Consider the following 21,048-nt stretch of genomic DNA (forward strand, 5'->3'; position numbering starts at 1 on the left):
GCCGATTTTCCGAATGAAATCGAACTAAACGTCCGGCTCCCGCCTTTCTTTTTAATTCTTCCCGTACGGTGGGCGGAGTCGACCAGCGCGTGGAGTGCCTTAGAAGCCGCAACCTAAAAATGGCAGCCTTAACGTCATGGGTGACACATCCATTCCTTCTAACGTTTCTAGACTTCTTGAGAAAAGCCCCAAGTTTGGACTAGAGCCATGTGTTTCTCCCCACGAGTTGACGGCCCTCAACAGGCTTGTGGCGAAAAAGGCCCCTCAAGAGGACCGAGACCGCTGCCTCCTGGACGGAATGGACTGTCTTGCCAAGAATGTTACACGGACGGAACAGAACTGCTCTAGAGACCCTTTGCGTGGTGTTGTCAAGTTCTTCAGGGATAATCAGCTTTGTCTCTTGCAGGCTGATAAGGTTGGTGGCTTTGTAGTTTTGCCAAAAGCCATGTACAAAGATAAGGCAGCACAGGCCATAAACAAAAACTTTGTAGCTGAAAAAAAAGGACTAACAAGGATCAAAAGTAAAGCAATAGAACTGTGTAAACGTCTGGATCTGCATAGACTTGGTAAAGATATTTCTAATAGCGGAAGGGGGCCTTAAATGTATTTTTCAGCGTTAAGACACAAGCCCGAAGCCTTTCCGTACAATTGTGAGCGAAGGTGGGACCTGGCAACATTGTGTCAGTAGGTTCCTTCAGCGAAGATTGAATGGCCTTGTCATTACTGATCCCTTCCTCACAAAAAGTTCTGGGGATGTAGCCCAGTTTTTTGAGCATAGCAATGACTTAAACTTTGCCTTCTCTGTTGATGTGGAATACTTGTTTTATTCAGTGCCGCATCCTGAACTCTTTGCTTCTGTTAAAGCATGCATTGATGAAAGCGGCGCTGTCTCTTTCCAAAATGCTGCTGGCATCACGGTAGATAATTGTTTAGCCCTTTTACAATTTTATCTTAGTAGCACTTTTATCTCTTTTGACGAGCAACCTCACTTGCAAAAGAAAGGCATCTGCATTGGCTCTTGCATAGCCCCTATACTTTGCAACATCTTTTTATCATTTATCGATCGCTCTTTACACGATCGTTTTAACCATACTAACAATGACAAGGTCCTTAAAGTGTTCCGTTATGTGGACGACTTTTTAATTGTTTTAAACAAGCAACAGACTCAGTCGACTGAGACTACGGTGAATACTATTTTAGATGATTTTAGAAAACTCGGTAAAGGGCTAACTTTTACTTTTGAACTACCTAACAATGGCATGCTTCAGTTTTTAGATTTACAGCTAAAATTTTTAGATGGACACGTTTGCTCGGCTTATTCCCCTCGTGCTCGAAAGGGTCTCTTGACTTATAATTCTGCCCACTCAAAAGTTGTGAAGAGGGGCATCGCAACCCTCTGCTTGGAGTCCTCGCTCCGGAAATCGTGCGTGCATGAGATGCAAGCTAGTTTTAATAATCAATTGGACAGGCTTGTTGAAGCCGGCTTCCCTGAACTGTCGGTCCTGCTCCCTGTGGCTGAAACGCTCCTGAAGAAGATGAAGGCTGGCGCTTGCAGAAATGAACCGGCGGGAAATGAGAGGCCTGTAGAAGTAGCTTACATCCACAAAGTCACTCACGGCCTCAAGAAAGTGACAAACCGGATTAAAGTACCGGTTGCATTCTCTGCCCCCCGCAGGCTTGCGCAGCTCAGCCGTCGCATAACTTGCGAAAGCCAAAAGATCGGCTGCCAGAAGAGGCATGACCAGCGTTTCGTGAAGTGTGCCACCAACGTGGTCTACGAAATTCCGTTATCCTGCGGAAAATCCTATATTGGACAGACGGGACGATGCGTGAATGACCGACTTAGGGAACGCAAAAGATATTGAAAACAATGAAGGCCAGCGACTTGTTGAGCACTGTAGGGCTTGCAACAACTGCAAACCACGGTTCTGCGAGGTGAGGATTTTGGGCAGAGGTTGTGGGATATACAAATATCCTTCATCGCCCCCGCGCCGCCGGTTGTGGAGAGAGGGGGCACCCGGCCATTCTCCTCACTCCTAGCTCGGACGTGACGTCACGCCTACGCTCTGGCGTCTTAGGAACGGGGTGAACGACCCCTCTTGATTGCAACCGGTCGTAGGGGTTTAAGGAGAGCTCGCGCGGGAACAAGGGGCTCTAAGCTGTCTCTCTCGCCGCGGTACTACTGCCGCTCTGCCCCGCCGACCCCGCTCTGCCCGCGCCTGCCCGGACTATCCTACGCCGGTCGACGACGACCTGGTAAGCTGCTGAACCATATATTATCGGATAGAACATTCTTCCGCAGTGTGCTTTGCCTTGCGCTAGGTAAATAAACGGTTTCCTAGCGTACTCTGTTCGTTGCCTACTTCGTCCGAACCCGCCGTGGCTGTGACTTTGCGCCACGGGTTGGGGACACGAGAACGCCCGCGCATAGCTGGCACGGAAGCTCGCCCTCCCGGCTGGCTGCACGCGAGTGACCCCCATAAGGTAAACATCAGACGGCTCATGAAATTCTGGAAGCCTTTCATATAAAAAATGCGGGTCTGAGCTGTGTTAGTGACACTTCTGTTTTTCTGTATCAAGCTGAGAAAAAAATTTTGTCGCGCCTACTGTGATAAGATTGATGCATGGTGTATCTGGGTGCCTTGTACGCGTGCGCATGCGATGGGAGGGCTATATATTTCGTATGCTGACGATTGATTAAACAGTTCGAGTAAGCGCCCGTGTTGTCGTCTTTCTTGTGTTGTGTCGTTGCGCTAAACATCCTTTATTATGCCATGACCTTGGCTTGACAGGCCACTAAAGCTTTCGCATTAAACACGTGCAAATTAGAACGAACAAGCCACGCCCACGAACCATGAGGTAGTCATCGGTGTATTGCTCCCTCTCCGCAAAGTCGATGTCCTTGAGGGTCAGCTCAACACCCAAGTGCTTTGCGAGCGAGCTCACAAATATGCAGGATGGGCTTACGGGCATGTTGTACAGGGTGACGGGCATGGTAGCGGTTGCTGTGGAGCAGCGGGGCTTCCTCGAAAAGGATCGCAAAACGGATGAGTGCGACTCAGTTCCGCCGGCGGGCATACTTTTAAATGGGAAGTCAGGAAGGAAAGGATTCCGCGCCCTCCCCGCAGTATAGTTTCCCGCGACCTCTGGCGTCCCTAGATAACGGCCTACCGCTATCATAGCGTTCCTTACTATATCTAGGGGGAAAGCTGACAACCCTAAACTTGATATCACCGGGAGGCGCAGAAATGCACCCGCGCGCGTGTCAGCGCTATGCGGTGCATCCGAACATGCGCGCACATATGTTTGTTTATGCGAGTTATAAGCACCCCCTAAAACAGAGTACTGGCCGGCGCTCACATTCCCTGTTATTTTTAAAAATTTTCTAACCTGTCTGCAATTTTCAGGTGCTGTTTAAAACTTTTCCTCTCCTAAACGAGTGCTTTCCCCTTCTAGGTAGGAGCGAGCTGGCGACGATTCGCCTCAGCAGCATAAAAGGCATTTGTATTTGGCTTCCACATATGACACGGCGCCTAAAGCACTATATGACCTTCCACACTCAGTCCTTCATTCAGATTGGACATGCACATTATAATGGTGACCCTGGCTTTCTCGGCACCACATAAGGGACTACAGCGGATCGCCCACATTGCCGCGAGTCGGACCTCCGTTGGGTGGGTTTTTACATGGGAAATAATGCTGCAGCATTTTACACTGTGACCGAAGACTGGCGCCGGGCCGAGCCAGGTGCTGTAAACACTAATTCGCGTGGCGTAATCGCGCCTTCAATGTGTTTGAGAGTCTCTTAGGACGCGTGACGAATGGTGACTGTAAGCCGCGTCGTATTTTTATTACACTCTATGCGTAATAAAACCAAATAAGAAACGTTTTTAGCATACCGGAGACGTATACTGGTAAACCGGTATACGTTTCCGCTAGTACAGTCGCGAGCAAAAAAATATTAGCACAGATCACTGGCGATCAGAATTGGGATATTTCACCACGCGGCGCTGTGGCTCGCAGACCTGCCTATCGGGCCGTTTCCATGTTTGCAGCCTAGGGGGGGACGGCAGGAAGAAAGCTTTACCAAGCGTGCACCGCCCGAGCGTCGTAGTGCCGACCCTACGTGACTGCGCATGCGGCATTTATTTTGGCTCGGTTATCAAGCAAAGATGGCTTCTTTTTATTACTGTTTTTTTTTATGTCCGCCATAGTTTGTCAAAAGGAACTCGCGGGAACAGTAGATAATAGCGCTCCTTTCAGCCAGTCATTCTGCTGGTCCGTAACAGTCCGCTGAACCCCCCTAATACTGTAGAATGGGCACGGCCCGGCACTCTCGTTATCAGCCTCTTCGTCACCCGCAGCGCCACGCGTTGTCATTCCGGCGCTCCGGTGTTCCGTCATGTGTGCTAATCTTTTTTACTCGCGACTGTACGTCTCCGCTATGCTAAAAATGTCTAATAATATACGTTTTAAGCATATCGGATACGTTCTAGCGGAGACGCATAACCGACGACTCCGGCGTGACATGGGTGGCGGGCAACCTAGGCCAGTGCGCGTGCGTGGGGGCGTCCGGTATAGGGAACCGCAGCGTCGCAGAGTGGCGCTACTGCTTTTGACAAAAGCGCCATCTCCCGACAGAAAAACAAACACTGGGGATATCCGCGTTGGCGCGCGCCCTTTCAGCCGCGCTCGCTTCCGTGCACGTGCCGAGCTCTCGCCGCGTCAGTATGTATCGTCTTAAGTGCGGCTACAAAAAGGTGGCTCAGCTTGACAGATATTTCAGAAAAGCAAACTTGAATAAAGGTGAAAAGCTAATTTCGCATGTATACTCTGTGGAGCAGAGTATTGACCACGATGAAGCCCGGCTAAGTGGGAAATGCACATCGCAAGTGAGCGACCACATCGTGTACGACGTGTACGTCGAGGTAAGTCTGTCATTTTGTTATATGCTCGAACTACCGATAAATGACTCGCAATGAATAGGGCAATGAATGGATCGATGCTTTAGTCGCATGGTTGGGAAATTCACTAACGCTTGCGAGGTTGGCTGAATTAAAGCACTGCGAAACTCGGCTTACTGCCGCTAAACCTGCGGCGTGAACGCGTAGTTAGCTGCGAGTGATACCCAGCCACGGGTGTCGTGCGCGCGACGCAAGCGCGGAAATGTACAGTGGCCTTAGTTTTATTCACGACGAAACCGTTAAGCAAAAATAAAACTCAGTCTGTGTGCGTGAGTGCGCGCGCGCCTTTGAAAACTCGGGCTCGATTCTAACGCAATGATTTTTAACGGAAAGCAATGCGTGTGATAGGACGGCTGATCAGATGGTGATAGAGAGTGATATAAGATAATGAGACAGTGCAGGCAGTAGCAGAGCATTTGCGAACAGTAATGCAACGAAACATGCATGACGAGATGGAGACGTGGCCCTAGCAAAATTGAGCAATGTTCTTGGCGCATCCAACTATAAGCCAGGTCACCCAAAATCTGACGTTGCCTTTCATATAAAATTAGTTTTATGGTCTAGCATGCCTGGCTGGTTTGAGGAATACCCAGGCAATTTATTTCTCTCATAGTTGGCGTGGTCAAGCCAGGAGAGGCGGAACCTCGTCGTTCAAGGAGGGCGATGCACATGTAAAGCTGGCATCACAGCTCATTGCAAGCATGCAGCTGCTATGTGCCTCTATGCAAACTACAATGAAGAGAAATCGTGCACCAGCCAGCCCCAGAAATGGGGAAAGCCGAGCGACAAACGAAAGAGGCGCTTAGAACAAGACGTTTCGGACCTCTTCTCCTGTGAGTAGAATCCGCTGCTTTATTATATGCTTGAACACTGCAGCCTGAAAATATGCTTTCTGGCCAATTACTTTAGCTTATCTTTTTTATTTCTGTGCATTCAACACGCCGCCCTTAATAGCTGCTGTTTGCATCTGTTGAGTATACCATTAACTTGTTTTTTTTTTTGTCCTTCATAACAGGCCAGGACACTAGCACTCAAGAAGGAAAGCCTCATGACCCAAATATTATATTTACCTATCCGGATATAGTGTGCCCACTAAAACAAATATTGGAAATAGAGAAAACAAGTGCCGAGGATATGATTTGTGAGGAAGTACTCAATGATATTGTTCAACAAGTGACGACGAAATTGGAGAAAGAAACCCTAGAGGATTTACTTCAGCCAATGAAGCACAGACCAGTGTACAGATACCTAGAGGTTCTTGAAAACGAAAGAACCCAAATGAGAAATTTTGCCAGCGAAATGGATGACAAGAGGGCTCTGATTTATGCAGAAAAAGTGGTACTTAAAGAGAACCCATGTGACCTATGCCTTCACACAATGGGCCAGGCAAACTGCTCACGGTATGTAATAAAAATTCAGCAAATGGTAGCAAGCACAACACAGAATGAATGAAATCATGTTCATAATACTTATAATTTGCAGATGGCATGAAGAGCGTCACGTCCGCATAAGCAGCACTAAAGCACATGTCATCAGGACAAAAAAGAATGATGACGGATTGCAGAAAGCAGCTGAACAATTATGCAAGAAATCATCTTACACAAGTGCTGCAATGCATTACGGTATGCTTTCCAGCAGCATATCACTTCATTTAAAAGAAAAACATGCTGTGCTTTGTCATCAAATCACATCACTGTGCTTCCTGTGCCACAGCAAGATTGAATTCTGTCCTATTTTCATAATAATGACGTCTAAGACGCAAAATTGTTTTTTCAGGTATCAAGACAGAAGCAATTGCACGAGATGAGCTCCAACAAAAACTTAGTATTTGCATTGTACAAGTAAGTTTGCTTGCTGTTTTGCCTTCCATGAGTCTCTCTTTGTACGTCAAGTCTTCTCTTCCTTGGCTCTTTCAAATAAAGCAATAATTAATCCCATTCGTTATTTTCAGACAGGACTCATCGTGCTTCCAGAGCAACCATGGCTTTGCTGCAGCCCAGACGGTATAGCCAAAATTGATGACGAAACTGTGGTCATTGAGATTAAGTGCACATATAAGTTCAGAGATGAACCTTTCATCCTGTATGAAGAAAGGCGCAGCCTACTGCCTTACTTAGTTTTCAGCGGGGATGAGATTGTATTGAAAACCACACATAGCTACTACACTCAAATCCAAGTCCAAATGTATATAATGAACCTTCACAAGGCCATTCTGTATGTTTACAGTCCTAAACACTCAGTGATAGTAAAAGTAAACCGGGATGAGGCCTTTCTGTGGAATCTGATTCCAAAGATGGAGTATTTTTATTTTAAGTTCTTAATTCAGTTGTTGTTCTAGGCCTCAATACTTTATTTCTTTAGCTGATTCAAGGCGCTTTGTTAAAGTTATTTTAGATTATATAACCACCATTTTTATCATGTACATGCCGAATTCTGTATTAATTTGAACACCTATGCATTTTTTATTCCAGGAATATCCAGTAATTAACCATATTTAAGAATTTTGTGTTCAGGAGTTATGTATTTAAAATGTGTTACATTATGTGATATTTATTGCCATGAAGCAAGTCTGGCTATAACAGGTGCCTTTTGAAAGGACGTGCCATGTTAATTTAGAACACCTGGAGATTTTAAGTGTTTGAGCATGAATTTTTGTTCTAATGGTAGCTTTTTCATTTGTTAGCCCTAGTGTCCCCTAGTCATAGCATAGAAAAATTCGCCAGATAAAGCTCTAACATAATTCATCCATAATAAAATTGCATTTCAATAAAAAAGCAGAGTAATGCATGAAATAAACTTTTAACAAAGCAATAGTGAAACTGAAAAATGTAAGTTATCAATAATATACCACTGAAAGTAGCATGCAAAGACCACATGACCAATTAGGGGAAGTGTCAAGCGTTGGTTTGCAAGAGTTTTATGTCCAAAGAACAACAGTCACAAGCGTTAACTACACTAAATTTCAGTGCATTGTTTTGCATTTTCATTGTACATCAGGCTGACAGCCCAGATGTGTCGCACTGTTCAGGCTAGCCAGATGTCTAAGTTTAAGATGTCTCATTTAAGTTTAGCCGGGTGTAGCTCATGTTCAATAAATCAGAGTTCTGTAATATGAAGTCATCATCATCATCAGCCTTACTACACCCACTGCAGGGCAAAGGCCTCTCCCATGTCTCTCCAATTAACCCTGTCCTTTGCCAGCTGCATCCACCCTTTGCTTGCAAACTTCTTAATGTCATCTAATTATCTGCCACCCCCCACTACGGTTTACTTCCCTTGGAATTCATGTTGTTACCATCAGTGACCACCGGTTACCCTTTCTTCACATTACATGTCCTGCCCATGCCTGTTCTTGATTTCAACTAGAATGTCATTAACTGAAGTTTGTCCTGTTACCCACTCTGTACGCTTCCTATCTCTTAACATTACACCTACGATGAGGTGATATGAAGCAATGTTCAATAAACCATATTTCTGTGATATCATTTCAGTGCCGTATACTGGCTTGCGTCCACTGCTTTCACTCTTTTGCTGCCATCTATGGGAGAATAAAAAGTGAAAAGCACAGATCTGCTGTGCAAAACACATGGTGACCAACACAGAACCTTTTACAACAAATGAAAGTCAAACAGAAGTCCTCAGTGCTGTGATTAGCATACCCATTTATTGGCTAGGATGCATACAATTAAAGAGTTATGAACTCATTTGAATGCTAACATGAACTGTTATGAATGTAATTCATAGAAAGTAATGTATGGACTACATCAAGCAAAGCAGGCCTACTGCTTAATTATTGGAGGTTGCAAATTTACTAGGGCAGCACACACTGAAAATACTTTCTTCATGTGTGGGATCAGGCTAAGCGGTACTCTGTTCTTTAGAACATGAAAAATTTTCAACCTTTGGATTACTCTCTCAACATGGATACGTACAGAGGCAATCTTGTAAGTCATGTCTATGTCATCATCAGACATTTGACCACCCGTTGAATTAAAAGGAGGCATAAGGAGCACCGCACCTTTCCCTTCTACCGTTGTGCGGATGCTTGGAAATCCTTTATCACTTAAAATTAAATCGCCTGGTCTAACAAGCTCCAGAAAGCCAGAGTCTTGGGTAATGAATGAGTCAGTGTGTCGCCCTCCATAAACTTTGGATACGAAGCTTATCATACCATTAGGAATTATGCCAATTAAGAATTTCAGCGTGTATCCTCCCTTATAATGTGAATACAAAATATGTTGACAGTCAGGGTTTGAGGGTGCTTCAGTGCGGATCTCGGTACAATCTATTATTAAGGTGCAGTTCGGGTAGTTTTCCTTAAATGGGGCAGGCAAAGAAAGTTTGATCGCTTTCCGGGAAGGCATGAAGACCCAATCCTTCAGAGCGATGCTTAAAATACCAAGTGTTTTCCTAAAAACAGTGGATGCTGTTGAGGGTGCAACACTGAAAATTACCCCTAGTGCATTATATGTTATCCCAAGACGTAGCTTGGCGAGAAACAAGCACAGCCTATCTTCCTTTGACATAGTATTGCGCCTGTACTTCGGAGGAGGCAGCAGGTTCAAGAGAAGGCAGAAGACTTGTAGCGTCACTCCACACAAATCTTGCAGCGCTTTTTCTTTTTGCTTTAGAGACTGAAAGCCTTGAAACCCACAGTTTTTCTTCCAGTTGCCATCCGTACTTGCAACCTTCAGCAGAATAAACAGAGAACACGGTGAAATTCACAGGCAAATATACTTTAGCAAGAGGACTAACCAATGAAAATTGGTATTTACATCTCCCTGCAACTATGCTCATCCATTCCAAAAAGAAAATAAGCACTACCACTATAAAATAAGAGAATGTTATACAGGAATAAAAATTAACAACAAATGTAATCGCACTGAATCCAGAACTCCTCTGTTAGCCCTAATAAATTGTTAGCTACAATTAAGCACAGCTGATAAGGGAAAACCGCAGCATAGTCCTACCTTGTGACTCATTTCTGCATGCACAACTTGAGTAGATGCATCAGTTCCATTTGTCGCAGAAAGAAGTATAGTAAGCTTTCCTTGAGCCACACACTCTTTGGTTTGGCATGCCTGAAAAAAAATTATGTATAAATGACTGTGTTGTATTGCACTGACATGTTTTCAGTGCTACATGTGAACAGTGTTGAAAGGGCAGTATTAATAGAAAATTAATGTTGAATTTGTGTCGTTTTTTGTATACACAGAAATATGATCCCATAATTAAAAGGTGTCCTCACAGCATCTGTCTTTGCAATGAAATGACTTTCTCCTGCGCCACACACACTCATTGAAGTATGCGAGTCACTTGTGCTGATCGTCGAAGCCGCAGCTGCGCTCATCTCCAGAGGTGCATGGCTGAGATCCATCATGTGAATGTCCTCTGTAATGGAGGTTCCTGGTTTATGCATTGTCGCTTCATCGTCTTTACTTTGTGATGGATTTTCACTTCCTGCTCCAAGCTCTCTAGATGATATTGCCTGGTTGAGACGCCTTTGCCACCTGCACTGAACCGGTAAAAGTAACATTACTACCAACCTTAAACAGGGTGCAGCCAAACTCATCGTGCAATTAATTTTTATATTTGCATCTCATTGCCATTTTGAATGCCCTCCCAGTAACAATCCACGACGGGATTGAAAGTATCAAATAAAAAAGCAGAACTTATTAAAAACACAAAGCTGCATTTTACATTGGCAGTTTCACTTTTTCGTTTCATACCTTCGCGCCCTTTCCTTGTCAGGTGCTTTTTTTCTGTAGATCGGAGGGAAAACGGTAGGGATGTAGGCTGGATGTTGGCTAATGTCACTCTTGCAGTTGCCTACAAAATGTCTGCTGCAAATTCGTGTGTGCTCCTTAGGCAACCAAACAGTTCCATCAGGACTGCATAAGAAAGAATAGTATTGTATATTAGCAATTGCCAAGACACACACAAACACACGCACAGACACAGACGAAATCGCGCAAGTTCCGAAGGTAGCAACTCAAAGAATTCACGAGCTCCTCGAGTACAGCATAATATTAAGTACGAGTGTCATTCACAGGTTAAAATAGGATATAAATTCACAACAAAACAAAGCAAGCGTGCATGTTCTATCACTACGGCGTCTATCATACTGCCTGAGCTGGTTTCGTGCGTTAGAAGTGATAAAACTGCTCTCACAGCACCTAACTGTAATCACCTAACAGCGCAATGTTTGTTAAACCACGCTAGCATATTCATGTTCGAACATGCAACAACGACGGCCACACCTAAAAAAAAAACAATACGAAAAATCAAAAGCCACTACACTTGTGCTTGCGAGAACGCAACAAGTACCCGTAATCGTTAGTGCAGTCGTCGCGTGCATGCTCAGCGTTGAGTACCGGCTTGTAACCTGAACGAACGAACACAAAATACAAACGGCCGCAGCCGAAAGCACGGCATGGCTGTAGGGACTTACCTAACCCTCCTCACTGCGTTGATCCACGCTTGACGTCTTTCTTTTTCATACCATCGCCCCGGAAATCGGTAGAGTTTTACTGGTGGATCAAGCCCCTTGGTGTTTTCAGCACTGTTGTGGCAGCCGACAACACAGCAATACTTCGGGCCCCGCTTCCGCTTAGGTAGGGCCGCTTCTGCCATTGTGCAAATTGTACAACACGCTCGCCGAACAAGAGCACAAAACTGGCGACGCCGCAGCACCCTGCTGCGCTCAGGACGCCCTCGGATCGCGTGCGCACACACTTGTCTGCCGGCGCGCAACGGCGCGCGCTGGCAGCTTCTCTCCCCAGTAGTTCACATTGTCGCCGCCAGATGGCCAGCAAACTTGAGCCGCGGAGCCCTATGCCGGTATACCTCTCCGCTAGTACGTCTCCGGTATGCTAGAAACATCTAATATCGCGAAATTCGCGAAATCCCCCGTGTCTCCCCCTAGCGCTTCTGGCAGGTATTTCTGAAGAGGTAACTTAAATTAAGTATCTGAATTGCGCATATATGAAAACACTTCCGTACATTTTGATTAGGGTCCTTGTTTTGAAAAAGAGCAGCTGTAAAGTCGAGTACTCCGCTACTGAACAAGATTGCTTTCGTGAACAGCACAGTCCGATTTGAGGTATTGTCGCAGTAAGGGCAGTAGTTTTATTTGCCACAGTTTAATGAACCAATGGTGCTGATGTGGATTATTTTTAGCCCATGATGCGTATTTGGAAGTTCACTTTGTTCCTGAACTAGTTTTACTTTCCCGCCGAAAATTTCAGCGTTTTAGGACGTGCCCTTAAACAATGGAGAGCAATTGTTACTGTAGCTAAGTGACGCATATAAAGTGTAGCGCACAGCCAAGAGACTAAGTTGGCCCGATAATGAATTTTGATATAGCAAATACCTGTGCGAAAAGAAAAATGTATTCAATCTGTGCTGCCGCTTTTGTCTGGTGTCATACTGCTTTTGGTTGCTGCGGTTGGCAGATCGTCATGTTAAATTCTTTTTCAAATATTGTTTTATAATCCAAAAGGCTGTTACAGGTTTCGAAGTTATTGCGGGAAATTTCAAATTCCGGCAATGAAAAACACATGCCCTACATGGAAATTAACAATTTGTGTCACCACCCACCATTCGCCAAGCTTATCTGTAGCATTTAACAGCAGAGACTATACAATTTTTTTTTCTGGAAAACAAACATGTATTGTTTCGCAAATGTATTGTACTGTATTGTATTGAGTTACATTTAGATGTATTGTGTTTTATTGTATTCAATATGCAAACAGGTGGCGCGGAAAATCACTGCAGACTAGAGTGAGTGCCGCTACTACGGGTTCGCGATAAAATGTATACTTGTCCCGCTAGGCTGTGTGTCACGGCGCTGTAATCGATGCGACAAACTTCATCGCAGGATAAAGACAAGCAATTTTTCCGTTTGCGCTTCGCTTCCGGTTTACTTCATTGTTGTCCGCTGTGCAGCGCTTTTCTGTTTGCGGCCGCAATCTAAGGACGCAATGGGTCGTGCGAAACGATAATGCAGGGAGGGCGCGGTGCCCTTTCCCTCCTGACTGCTCTTTAAAAACTGCGCTCGCCGGATGAACTCGTGTTCATTCGCTCTCTTGTGCAGTTTGAAGAAGCACCGCTGCTCCACAATCACCGCCGCCATGCCAGTCGCCCTCTACAACCTTGCTGGTAGCCCAGCTTGCACCTTTGTGCGTTCGCTCGCCAAGCACATCGGTGTCGAGCTGACCCTCAAGAGCTTGGATTTTTCAAAGAAGGAGCACCTCACCGATGACTACATCAAGGTTTGTGGGTGTCTTCTTTGTAGTTTGTGCGTATTTTTTTATCATTCGTGCATAGTAAGGCTGATGCTACTGATAGTAACCCAGTTGAAATTCGACGTACACATATTCGGCAGTGAGCAGGGGAGCCCTCGGTTCCTTCGGCGCGGCACAATTATGGACAGCGGAGTCGTCTTGCACTTGCACACGCTGAGGTTATCGCGTTGCACGTTAAAAACGCCCCCTTTTACACAGCTTCCTCAAATCTGCCTTCAAGCCTCGTTTTGAGGTGTGCGTGACAAAACTTCGACGCAGATTTTGCAGGTCCGTTCCAACTTTCCCTTTCTCTGATCCTGTTGATCTTCTTAATTCTGTCCTTCTACCGCCGCCTATAAGGCCGGCTGATGTAATGCATTGCAACTGGGCGTCGCCTTCAGATATGGTGGTAATACAGTTTCGAGCGCCTGACTTTCCTAGGAAGACGTGCGGTGGCTCCCTCTTTGTCCAGACGGAGTTTAATTTTAGGGGCTTTCTTCGAGCGCAATGTCACTTCTAGTGATACTGTGGTCTCAGTTCTGTATCGCGATGTAGCCGTTGCGCCACCTCTTCCTCTCGTATTGGTAGCAAGCTCTACATCTTCGCTTCATACCGACACGCTGCACTGCCTCTTTATCTTTCACTGCACCCTTTCCCTTTTCCTCGCTCGCAGCAGTTTCGCACCCACGTTTACCTTCCGCCGTACGCGTGGATTGGCATTACCTTAGCGTCAAGTTGTCCGCTGGAGCCCAGACAATGCTCTCTGCATACTTTTCCGGGGGCTGAAGATGTCTGGAGTGCATTCAGATTTCACTTTCTCTCGGCTATGTCTGACGTATGGGGATAGTGCCGTCGTGTTTCTGCGCTGTTCCGTTAAAGGTGGATTACCAACAAGCCCAGTCTTCAGTCTCGGCGTAGGTGTTCGCTCTTGACGGGCCTCGTGTCCTTCATATCTGCGGTATCATGAGCGCTCAGAAAACGTTGCACTTTATCTCGGCAACCGGACATAACGTGCGGCAGTTCGCGCGCCTTTAGAGTTGATCAGAATATGCAAAAGCACGTTTTTCAAGCGGGAAGCACACGCTGTTGTTTTGTGTACACTCACTAGAATGCGTTGTTAAGAGTGGACAACGTGGTCCTGAGAGCCGGGTGTGTCTCATCGCAAAGCAAGGGATATGACGAGGCCTGGCGCCGGCGGCAGAAGCATTGACGACGACGGACGGGGTTGTTGCACTCCAAATCACCGAACCTCCGAACCGATCGAAGGGCGCTGTGTCCCACGGACCTGGGAGAAATTACTGTCAGACGAGTGTCGTCGTTAGGCGAAGATGCGGCGACAGCTTGCGACAGCAGCGCCAACGGTGAAAGCAGAGATGCACAGCAGCACGGCGGAAGCAGCGGTATACGTTGGCCGAGTCGGCCTTCGGGTCACCGGACTGGATGATGCTACGCAAGGTCACGCTGAGCGAGGCTGCTAATTGAAAGACGCTGTGTCGAAGGAGTCTCGTGCTTCGGCCATCCGGCGGGGGAGTTCGAGAAGGTTCAACCACCTGCGAGGAGACTGCGGGATTCTGCTTTCCCACGGAGGCAACGCACAGAACACTTGCGGCAGTGGTCAAGGTGACGCATCTGTGTTTGATGACTGTCTTCCCCTTCTCATCCCCCGAGCTGTGAGAGAGCGAGAGGGCATCAGCACCGCCCTGCCGTGGGTGGTACCGCCAGCGTCATCAATGGCCCATCCGATTGGACAACGTTATTCGAACCAAGTTCCCCAGTCAGGGATCTGGGGAACGCGAACCGTATTTAACGGGATGTTGTTGTGTGATCGGAGCATTTGCATTCGCATTCGATTCGATTCTCATGTGTAAATATGTAGAATAAACCCTTTTGTACAGTTTCCTCGATAACGCACTCCGACATCGTCATTCGGAGCCGGTACCTGCGAGGCTAAACGAGTTATTCATCTCCAGGACCCCTCCGTCTTCAACTCTGGTTCCAGCGGTGGGCTTGTGGCCCACTTCTAACAGCGTGCTATTCCGATGAGTGGACAATTGAGATGCCGAACAGCCGATAACTCTCCGATGCAAGCTGTCGAAAGATGAAGAATCGAGCAACGCCAACAGCCGACCCTATAGCAGGCATTTCTTTGCTACCCAACCATTTTGCAACGCCACGTACTCGCGTTTCATCCGCCTTTCCAAATGTTTCTTATGGTGTCTTCGACTGGTCGCTCCCACGATCCGGTTCGGATTTGGCACAGTGAGAGCCGCTCTAGCTCCGAGCGCATAGCGAGACCGGTGAAGCCCAATGGGCAGCAAGTTTTCAGAGCGAAAGCGCAGGAAGCACAAAAATTACCGACGATTACGTTACTTCCTAATGCGAAATTTGAGCGCAGCAAGTAAGCTGTTGCACCTTTTCGATAGATTGAGGCAAAGAAATCGAGCAACACATGTATGCGCTATCACAGAATTTTTTTTTAGCAGCCGGAGGACTTCCATCGGTCGTCTCGCTCATGGCTCAGAAAGAACTGACAGATAATTTCGCAGTGGCGAACGGCAGCGGCAATTTCGGCTCGGGCGGTGCACATATACAGATCCGCCGCCACCGATCTGGCTCTCTGATTGCCACCGCACAGGGGTTGCATTGGAGGAGGAGCGAAGAAAGGAATTAAGTTCGAGCCGGCGCTTTGACAACCGGAGACTCGCAGGAAGAGGGGGGAGGGGGGCGGCGTGTACACCCAGCGGCAAACGATGGGGGCAGAAGCGCGCGCAGCAAGCGGACAACACGATAAAGGGAGGAGGGAAGAGATAGCAGCGACTGACTGATGCCGCTGACGCCGATAGCGCTGGGGGGATGAAAGGGGGGCGGAGCCGGTTACGAGGCCGCCGACGACGACGCCGACGACGACGCGAAACCCAGGAACGGACGCCAAAGAGCTGCGCTCTAAAATGCCGTAACTTCCGGAACCGCCACACCGCAGTGGCGCCGCCGCTGCCGCTGGTGTCAACGACAGCAATCGGTCTGCACCGCCTACGTCGCCTCTGAACCTGTATCGCTGCCCGGCGGAAGTGGCTCTGTCACGTGACCACATCTCGGGGCCGCTCCGACTTTTTTCTCGGAGCGCCTCAGAGCGCTCTGAGCTGGCGGCGGGCGCTCTGAAAGAACCAGCCGAATGTAGTCAGAGCGCTTGATTTCGACCAGCCGAACGTGTGGCTGCATCTCAGAGCGCTTTGGAGCGATCTGAAACAACCAGTCGAAGATACCATTACTTTCAACCACCAGCTTCAAGGACAAGATCGAAAGGCGCACGACCTCTCGCTCGAAACGTCGGACTTCCCAAACAAGAAAAATGCAACGTTTTTCTCTGCATGCGTATGAGCGCACCCGCGAGCGAACTCGGTGTAACGGGGTGCGTCACAACCATGCACACCCCGCTCGTTAAGAGATTCGGAAAAGATAAGCTATCGCCAGCCCACGCATTGTCCCTGCTCCGGAGGCCACCGCTTCTCGGCGCTGGTATCCGTTCAAGCCACGCACTTCAACGTTCATGTCAAGCGTGATGACGGCGGCACCTCACAGCTTCATGCACGGGGTTCTCGTTCCTTCCCCTAGCTACTGCTGTAGTAGCGTGTCTTGATGGTGTATCCTGTGCACTGTTTCACTACAGCGTCATTTCGGCTCGTTTTTCACGGCATTTCGGCCCAATCGTTCACTCCGATCCTGCTACGCCCACCAATTCCGCCACTCCTTTTTTTTTTTCCTGTTTCTCATCGAGCGCCACGGGCAGTCCACCAGCTCGAGATTCCTTTCCATATCTCCGGTTACTCGGATCCTTCTATTTTCTCGGTTCAGTTTCTCCACTTGCGTGTATTTCTTTCCATACTTTCGTGCACCACTGGTTCAGACCACCTGGCCATTGCCTGCTAATATTTCTAGCCCCTTAACAGTCTTTTTGTCTGCCTTTTCTGTGCACCAGCCATGCGTTCATGTAACTCCTCGATTGCAAAGTCTTTAGAACTATTGCTTCACAGCAAGGAAACCACGCCCTGCCTTTCGCAATCGGCGCGAGAACGCTTTGTACTACCTTAATCTTTCCCTTGAAATTGGCCGCACGTCAATCCCATTCACTGCGCACACATAGTACTTTCGCTAAGGGCTGTTCGTCTAGGATACCATTTTTTGTTTCCCACCCCTCACTCATGCCTTCGATCTGGTTACCCTTTTTCAGATGAACCCATTTTACAAGGTGCCCACCCTTGACGAAGACGGCTTCGTGATTTACGAGAGGTATGTCTACCTTTTGTATCACATCTAGGCACTGCACTTAACTCGAACATGCTGCGTATGCTACCTTTCCTGGTGTGGCACTGCAACGGTTGCTTGCTGATAACCTAATCATCTCTACCCTTGACTGCTATTCCTCGACCTCAAGCTTCTCGACTATCTCGGTGCTCCCTTGAGATGCGTTGCATCACCCTAACCAGTCCCTTTTCGACGTACTCGCCGTCCAAAGTAAATGGAAGGCGACCTTGCCAGACCAATTTAATTTCTTGACATCTAAAGCATACTGGTCCATGCTTGTTGGTCCAGTGCACTTCGCGATATCACCATTAGGCAGCACATATGTCATCAAAAATACATGAATTGAGGGGCCAATGATTAAATTTTTTCCTGGCTTTTGCCTTCCATTTACTTTTCACGGCACATGTACGTTTGTCTTCGTCTGAAACAGCTTCGCTACATTTGGTGCCGTACGTGCCCCTATGAGCCGTCTGGTCCTCTTCCACCTATCTGCGTCCACTTTGGAAAGCAGATTGTCCAACGGACTTTCCTAATCGCACATGCAGCGAAATATGTGCACATTTCAGCATTCCACCTCTACTGTGCACTTATGCCTCCCCTGTTTGACGTACACCCTCATGTACCTCTCCAACATCGCTCGTTCTTTCTCTTCTCTCCAGCGCGTGCGATCTTGCACGCAAGCCATTTCAAGATGTGCATCTATGATCTTTCAATACATTATTTCTTGTCCTACAGCAACGCTATCGCCTACTACCTGCTGCGCACCCACGCCCCGCAGTCTGAGCTTTACCCAGACTGCTACAAGGAACGTGCTCGCATTGACCAGGTTTTGGCCACTGTGGCAAACACGATCCAGCCCCAGCAGATCGTCTTCTATGTGAGTTGTCGTGTTTGTTCCGGCTCTTTCATGTTCATACCGGCTTACACGGCCTGAGTCCTATACTGGATTACCTTGCTCCCTTTCTACCAATCCCTATTCGTACTGGTAGCGCCTTCCTTGCTCAATTTCACCGCTTCCTTTGCAATGTTTCGCATCACAGCTCCGCTTAGTTCGTCGTCGCCGATAAGCGACGGACCCGCCTAATCTCGCCTTTCCGTCATCTCTGCCCTTATCTTCATGTGTCCTGGCCATAGATATTCACGCCTTCACCCATTTGCGCTTCACGTACCCTTTCTAATTGCCCGAATTATTGCTGACCGTCTGCACTCGCCATTGATTGCGGCACCGGAATCTCTTCGCCCTGTGTTCTCTTTTGGTCTGAATTCATCCATCCACTTGTGACACATGCCCGCTCCCTCATTGGTTCACGCACTGCCTTTAGTATCTCGCTTCCCCTTTCGTCTCATGTTTCTCTCGTTCACTCCTTGCAGCATCCTATCTTCTGTCGCAGCACCAAGCCAACTGAGGAGGCAGTTAGTGCCTTTGAGGAGAACGTCCTCAAGGGCTTCGACCACCTCGTCGGGGATGGCAAGTTCGCCACCGGTGACAAGCTCACCCTCGCTGACCTGTGCCTCATCTCTAACCTTGCCATCACTTTAGAGGTGAGCTTCCTTCACACTTATACATAATTAGACAGTTATTCAGACACACGACCAACTGTTTGCCGTAACTGCCTAGCGGTGTCCCTAGTTCCGGGGCCAGCACAACTCCATCACCGCTCCAGCAACCCTCCCCTCACGGAATTCACAATCCCCCTTTAATTCCTGCAACTATCCTCCCCAGGGACTTCTGTATCGCAGTTTGTTCAGGCGCCTACTTGTTGTGGAAGCCATATCGCGAACATGTCGTCGCTATCCTATGCCGCAGCTTCCGTGCTACCACCATTTTTGGTACCCCGCTGTTCCTTCTCTTCCAGAACTCCTTCGTGGACACGACAAAGTTCCCCAACCTGTCCAGCTACTACGAGCGCGTCAAGTCCGAGCTGCCTTATTTCGAGGAAATCTACAGGCCAGCCATTACCCTCCTCCAGCAGCACTGGGCTGAGCTCAAATGAAGCCCGAAGTGAAAAGCCTTAGCTGAACCAATTCATTAGTGCTAACCTAATTTATACAATAAACTTTTTACTTCCAAAGCCACTGTCCTCGTTTTTCATATCGAACTTGGCTAACGCAGATTCCTTGAGACTGATCTTAACACGTGCTGCACAAAGGCGGATTTATGAGTGATCGTTGGAGAGGATAGTTTAGAGGACGCGGCGGGTAGTCTATTTCCCACGCACTCTTCTGGTACTTTTTCCGACAAAGAAATTAGAGTTCTCATGATTTTCCCCACCCTACTTCTCGCTTGGGTGGCGAGAAGTGCCTATTGTGGCACGACAGTTCACTTCTCTCACAGGAACAACAAGCATGTAATGAACTGCTAAGAAGTCGTTTAAAGTATTCCGGTCAGAACAGCCAGTCTGTCTCGGCGAATATTCAAGCGCCAAGAGTGAATGCGTAAAACGTCCTGAACCGGTGCAGCATCGTGTACATTTGTTGCTAAATACCACAGATAACATTGTATGCTTACTCCATATTTCGCAGTCTTTTAGACAGTGCGAGTTTTCAAACGGCCGTCCGCTACACTGATGAGTGTGCCGCATTCAGCTGCAGTTTTCAACAGCGCAGCGCATATGGGAAGTACAAATATTGCCGCATGCTAGTGAGTGAGATAGGACAACGGCAAAGTGAGCCTGTGGGTGAGTCGGCCATCTTATGGAGTCTTCTCTGCTGTGCCAGTGCACCTCTGGCAAGTCTTCGTTACACTTTCTGGTAGATGTAAAAAATAAATCAGGTAAGTTGGTTTTTGCGGGAAGGAAACGGCGGAGTAAATGCCTCTCGAATCTCGGTGAGCACCTGAACAGCGCCGTAAGAGAAGGAAGAAAGGTGAGAGTGAAAGAACAGGTGCCGTAGTTAGTGGAGGTCTCCGGCATAATTTCGACCACCTGAGGATCTGTAAAGTGCACTGACATCGCACAGCACCCGGGCGCCTTTACCTTTCACCTCCATCGAATCGCGGCCGCTGCGGTCGGGTTCGAACCCGGTACTCCTCCTTGGTAGACGAGCGCCTAACGGTTGCTGAGCGACCACGGTGGGTTGGTGGAGGATAAATTCAGATTCCTACGCCCCCCCCCCCCCCCCCCCCCCCACCGAAGGCTGTCTATGAACGCGGATTTGATTCCGGTTCACCGCCGACTCAAAGCTCAAGCAAGTTCGGGCCCATGTCACCTACGACCACAGTTCCATCCGGCATGCCCAGGGTGGACGAGGCTATTGCACCTAGCAACGGAGGCTCGCCGGCTCAGTTCCTGGCCCTCCAGCCGCGAACGCCCCCGACTTTCCAAGACGAGGTGTTCGAGGACGCGCAAGACTGGCTCGACCAATTTGAACGCGTCGCCAGGTACAACGGCTGGGATTCGGAGCGGAAGTTTATTTCGCTCTCGACGACTCGGCGTGGACGTGGTATAAGAACCACCAGGCAACCCTACCTTCTTGGAGCCGGTTCCGTAGCCAGCTGT

At 47.9% G+C, this 21,048-nt stretch overlaps 3 protein-coding genes across 3 annotated transcripts; 2 read left to right on the top strand and 1 right to left on the bottom strand.

Moving 5' to 3' along the window:
* The first annotated feature begins 136 nt into the window (after positions 1-136).
* On the top strand, positions 137-7,354 carry LOC149363533 (uncharacterized). Its single transcript, XM_089568566.1, has 7 exons — positions 137-415; positions 4,845-4,928; positions 5,578-5,797; positions 5,980-6,364; positions 6,447-6,586; positions 6,741-6,805; positions 6,916-7,354. Exons 1-7 carry the CDS (start codon positions 137-139, stop codon positions 7,300-7,302), a joined length of 1,560 nt encoding a protein of 519 aa, XP_089424692.1. The 3' UTR covers positions 7,303-7,354.
* Positions 2,142-19,623, top strand: LOC149363534 (glutathione S-transferase 1-1-like). The gene is made up of 6 exons (XM_089569942.1): positions 2,142-2,256; positions 13,060-13,237; positions 17,478-17,536; positions 18,287-18,428; positions 18,923-19,093; positions 19,408-19,623. Exons 2-6 carry the CDS (start codon positions 13,097-13,099, stop codon positions 19,543-19,545), a joined length of 651 nt encoding a protein of 216 aa, XP_089426068.1. The 5' UTR covers positions 2,142-2,256; positions 13,060-13,096; the 3' UTR covers positions 19,546-19,623.
* On the bottom strand, positions 8,137-11,800 carry LOC149363535 (uncharacterized). Its single transcript, XM_089573528.1, has 5 exons — positions 11,416-11,800; positions 10,694-10,855; positions 10,213-10,474; positions 9,935-10,045; positions 8,137-9,652 (listed from the first exon to the last, which is right to left on the bottom strand). The coding sequence occupies exons 1-5, from the start codon at positions 11,595-11,597 to the stop codon at positions 8,744-8,746; spliced, it is 1,626 nt and encodes a 541-aa protein (XP_089429654.1). The 5' UTR covers positions 11,598-11,800; the 3' UTR covers positions 8,137-8,743.
* Positions 19,624-21,048: the final 1,425 nt, after the last annotated feature.

This window comes from Amblyomma mixtum, chromosome 2 (genome assembly GCF_055824585.1).
Source record: "Amblyomma mixtum isolate Tamu chromosome 2, ASM5582458v1, whole genome shotgun sequence".
Lineage (NCBI taxonomy): Eukaryota > Metazoa > Arthropoda > Arachnida > Ixodida > Ixodidae > Amblyomma > Amblyomma mixtum.

Bases quoted from the DNA above. Each gene is read 5' to 3' on its own strand.
- LOC149363534 (XM_089569942.1), top strand. From the start codon at position 13,097: ATGCCAGTCGCCCTCTACAACCTTGCTGGTAGCCCAGCTTGCACCTTT. The intron at 17,537-18,286 runs GTATGTCTACCT...CTTGTCCTACAG, and splicing joins GGCTTCGTGATTTACGAGAG to CAACGCTATCGCCTACTACC. The intron at 18,429-18,922 runs GTGAGTTGTCGT...CACTCCTTGCAG, and splicing joins CCCAGCAGATCGTCTTCTAT to CATCCTATCTTCTGTCGCAG.
- LOC149363533 (XM_089568566.1), top strand. From the start codon at position 137: ATGGGTGACACATCCATTCCTTCTAACGTTTCTAGACTTCTTGAGAAA. The intron at 416-4,844 runs GTTGGTGGCTTT...TCTGTGGAGCAG, and splicing joins GTCTCTTGCAGGCTGATAAG to AGTATTGACCACGATGAAGC. The intron at 6,587-6,740 runs GTATGCTTTCCA...TTGTTTTTTCAG, and splicing joins AAGTGCTGCAATGCATTACG to GTATCAAGACAGAAGCAATT.
- LOC149363535 (XM_089573528.1), bottom strand. From the start codon at position 11,597: ATGGCAGAAGCGGCCCTACCTAAGCGGAAGCGGGGCCCGAAGTATTGC. The intron at 10,856-11,415 runs GTAAGTCCCTAC...TTTCTTATGCAG, and splicing joins AACGCAGTGAGGAGGGTTAG to TCCTGATGGAACTGTTTGGT. The intron at 9,653-9,934 runs GTAGGACTATGC...ATTCTGCTGAAG, and splicing joins ATGCAGAAATGAGTCACAAG to GTTGCAAGTACGGATGGCAA.